The sequence below is a fragment of the Polyodon spathula genome, unplaced genomic scaffold, assembly GCF_017654505.1.
Source record: "Polyodon spathula isolate WHYD16114869_AA unplaced genomic scaffold, ASM1765450v1 scaffolds_2253, whole genome shotgun sequence".
Classification (NCBI taxonomy): domain Eukaryota; kingdom Metazoa; phylum Chordata; class Actinopteri; order Acipenseriformes; family Polyodontidae; genus Polyodon; species Polyodon spathula.
In genome coordinates this window covers 16,009-20,232 of record NW_024473727.1, presented here as the reverse complement: position 1 = coordinate 20,232, position 4,224 = coordinate 16,009, and the positions used below count along the sequence as shown (strand labels likewise).

The following is a 4,224-nucleotide window of genomic DNA, read 5'->3' as shown; positions in this document are numbered from 1 at the left end:
CGCGTGTACTGCTGGTGTTTCACTGTTTTTTTTTTATTGCGTTTACCCGATGTGTACGCCAGAATGACATTCAGTATGATCGTGTTTACACGATCACGGTCCTTAAAGGGTTAAGGGATATTTTTCCTATGTTTTGATTTCTTGAATGACTTTAGGGTTTGCTTTAGATATTCCAGAAATTGACTAAAGCAGTAGCCTATATTCCTCGTTGGCAATCACAAAGAAGTGCTGGACTAAAACATTACATCAGACTATTTTCTTTCAGTTATCATTCTTGTCATTTTTTTGTCTTCTTTTACATTTTGCAAAGTTCTGTTTTCTGTTTTAGAAATATCTGAAAATTTCTTGTTTTGAATATTTGTTTTTCCTTGCCATTAAAATAAAAAGAAACAGGTTGATTAAATGAACCGTGTATGAACAGAGTAGATCTTTTGTCAGAACCGATCTCCAGGATCTGAAATTGTTTTTAGTCTGAACACAGTTTAAAGGTAGCAAGTTCTTATCCAGAAAACTCTCATAGTCTTTCTTTAGGTATTTTCTTTCCAGCTTTATTAAAGTCAATAATTCAATTTAAAATTCTAATAGACACCTGTGAAACTTATTTACAGGAGATTCTATCACAAGTGTCTTGAGTAGTGGCTCAATTTGAAAAAGTTCTTGTTAGCTGTATGGTATTGTCTCAAAGAACAGTTAAACACTGCACCCCTTCTAAATTACATTCCTTTGGATCGACACACAAAGTAAGAAAAAAAAACAAAACGAAATGAATCTTGGATTATAGTTTGAGATGAAATCTTTGAAGAACCAGCCTCAGGAAGTTTCAAGGAGAAAAGAAAAGCCATCTGGGGATTGTCCCTGGTACCTGCCATTAATGGATGCTTGTATTACTGAATAACTCATCCTAATAGAGAGAGATCATGATAGGGTCTTTATATGAATCTCTAAAAATAAGCTTTTATTATAAAAAAAAAATGACATTGCATATTTAACTTGCAAATGTATCTTTTGTTTCTTATTTCCAAAAACTACAGATCCTCCCACGATAAAAACACGTTTCCCTGCCAGTAAAGATTTGAAAGAAGGAGAAAAACTCAGCAGCCACTTTGACTGTGAAGCTGAGGGAAATCCTCCCCCGAAAACTGTGTGGTTAAAGGATAGCAAAGAGTTTGATTCATCCAAAATACTGATGAGAGGAGATGGAGGAGTCTACCAGCTTAAAACTGTGAACAAATTGGGATCTGCAACTGCGACTGTGACAGTCACTGTGGGGTGTAAGTCTAAGCTAATACTGGAAAGTGTATCCCGTAGGCATGGCATGAGCAAGACTCTTACAGCTGACTGAACACCACCCTTGAGGGAGTCTTCCCAGTGGAAAGGGTCGAGGAGAGGGGAGGGGAGCAATGAGGCCAGTTCTTCTTCTCAAGATGAGAGTGCTTGTTGGGACATCCTAAAGGTTAATGTGAAAAATGCTTAAGCATGTTTTTGTAGGGCTGAACGTGATGATTATATTGTATTAATGACAACCCCACTTTTTGGAAGAAAGTATTGGGAAGTGTTTCCATGGGAACTGGTTGATTCTATAGTAGTATAACCCCACCCCACCCCCCCACCCCCGAGAAAAAGTGTAAAATGTATTCACAAGTATTGTGAAAATGTGCGCTATACACAGTGTCCCTTCAAAGAGCGAATATGAATGAATTATTATAGCACCTTTCTTAATCCGGTTCTTCCTTTCAGATGAGCCCAGTGTAATAAACCCTGCAGAAGAAAGTGTGCCTGTTGTGAAAGGGGACAGCGTTGTTTTTAACTGCACTGCTGAAGCTATCCCATCCCCTACATACACGTGGAAACACCCTGAAGCTGATAATGTGAACACCACGACGAGGGATAATGTGTCCACTTTGACTATCACAGGAGTCTCCTCTAGCAATGAGGGTGTTTATGAATGCCATGCTTGGAACATACATGGAAATTCCACAAGGAAAGTTACAGTTATAGTCATAGGTAATGTAAACCATTTAATGCAATTGGAGGCTTCCTACTTCATCTACCAATCTCCACACATCCATCTGCAACACTTATTTTATTTTAACTTGCAACTTTACCTAAAAGAAAAGATTGTCACCTAATTTAAGTCTGTATTTCTGTGAGCTTCATAGTCTTAACAATATCTAAAATACTGATAATCTGTATAACTGTAAAGTAAAAACATGAATGTTTGTAAAAACAACATAATCTTTGATTACTCCAGTTTTAGTATCGCCAGTTAGGGTGAGAGCATTAGAGCGAGGAACTAGGACGATGGCAGTGCATGATTGATTTGTTTATGTATTCTGTTTAAACAGGATCATTATTCAAAGTATCAATTCCAGGAAAGTCCTGGGCTAATGGCAGAACCATAGAAAAGACACAAAATAAGAGAAATCTAGATTACAGATGATGTCTTGAGTATTTGGCAGCACACGCGTTTCTGCTCTGAATGTGAAATAATGTATTGCAGTATTTTAACAAGAGAATACTTAGGAGAGTTCAGAGGGAAACAGAAACACTGAAAACAAAATGTGCTTGGAAACAAAAAGGTCTTAAATTAGCCAACACCCTCACGCAAGCAAAAAAAACAAGCACATTCGTAGAGTGGAATGAAATATGTGTTCTGCTTACAATTCATTTTTTATTTCCTTCACAGATTACCTCCTTCCATTAATAGCAGGAGTTGCAGCACTATTTGTTCTTCTTATTCTAATATTAATAATTGTCCTGTACCGTATGTACTACAAACGCCATAAAACAGGAGAGTACAGCCTCAAAGCAGGGAAACCTTCAAGTGCAAATGGCAGCATGGCACATAATGGAAAGGGGGCTGAAGAAATACCCTTAACACCAATATGAACCCACCGAAAAGGACGTTTGTCATCCACCTGCCTACCGTTCTCCCAAACTCTCACAAACCCAGCCAAGCACAGTATGTATAATTAAAGAATTAACTGCCTACATCAAACTTCCAAACATGCTTGACTTTATGAAGGAGCCGCATTGCTGTCAGTGATCCCTGGACCTCTGGCTTGCAAGTGCAGTGCTAAGGTCATGCTCTGGGGCGATGCTCTACTACAGTGAAAGACAGAAGGCATGTGGAGCTTGTGTTTGCTTCTTCATGAAGACAGGCACATGTCCTCATGTTTGCTCGCTCAGAGGGATTTATTTACCTTGCAGAGCGACAGGTTTGAACCCAAGCATAAAAACAAAGCCTTGTCTGGAAAAGAGCCCTTGTATTTATACTCGCTTCTGCTCATGTGCAGTATCAGCATTGGCAAGGACCCAATAGAATTCCAGAGCAGGCTCCTCTTTGTGATGTCATCAACGGTTTCTTAAACAATCCTTTTACAGAATCACGAAATAGCGAGGGAACACTGCTACGAATTCCTGCTCTTAACTGCATGTGTTTTTATTGGGATCTAAATAATGCTACTGTGATATTTTTTCCCACTGCCTGCCGTAATCTCTTATAACGGATACAGTCTGCCTGCCTGTCTTTTCAGGTCTGTCTGTTTTTATATGTCTCTCTCCCCAATAGTATGGAGCTGGTTTGCATTTGCAACACAGTTATTATACACTTTTGCCATTGTTTTTTTTTTTTATTGTGCTGTTGTTTGTAATCACTATAAATGGATACCACAGGAGCTCCCCAAGGTTCATAACCACTGACTACACTGTGTGTGAGACCCTGAGCAAGTCTCTTAACCTCCTTGTGCTCCGTCATTTGGATGAGATGTAAAACCAAGGTCCTGTTGTAAGTGATTCTGCAGCAGCAGTTGTTGATTCATAGTTCACCCCCTAGTCTCTGCAAATCTCTTTGAATAAAAGTGTCTGCTAGATGACAAACTAATAATAATATGTTCTGGAATCCTTGCTCCTTTGCCGCGTACATAAATGGAGCAATAGTTTCAAGACAGGATGTGGGGTTAACTGCCTGTAATTGTTCTGCAGTGTAAACTGACAAAGACACACAGACACTGTGGCAGCCCTATTATTAAGAGAGATTGAGGCTCTGCTGGTCGCTTGGTGTACCAGTTCACTTTTTTTTGCGGAACAACGGTGTCTGTTTTAACAATCTCAATACCGCCTGCTAAAATGTATTACCCTGATTCTCTTATCTGCTCTGTGTTTTTATTGCATGAAGTGGTGTTACTGGATAGTGGTTTCCACAACATTTGCCAGTTTTTTCAT

General features: G+C 39.1%; 1 protein-coding gene across 1 annotated transcript; it reads left to right on the top strand.

Moving 5' to 3' along the window:
* Window positions 1–1,014: 1,014 nt before the first annotated feature.
* LOC121310566 (intercellular adhesion molecule 5-like) lies at window positions 1,015–3,582 on the top strand. Its single transcript, XM_041243652.1, has 3 exons — window positions 1,015–1,271; window positions 1,738–2,004; window positions 2,687–3,582. Exons 1-3 carry the CDS (start codon window positions 1,187–1,189, stop codon window positions 2,887–2,889), a joined length of 555 nt encoding a protein of 184 aa, XP_041099586.1. The 5' UTR covers window positions 1,015–1,186; the 3' UTR covers window positions 2,890–3,582.
* Window positions 3,583–4,224: the final 642 nt, after the last annotated feature.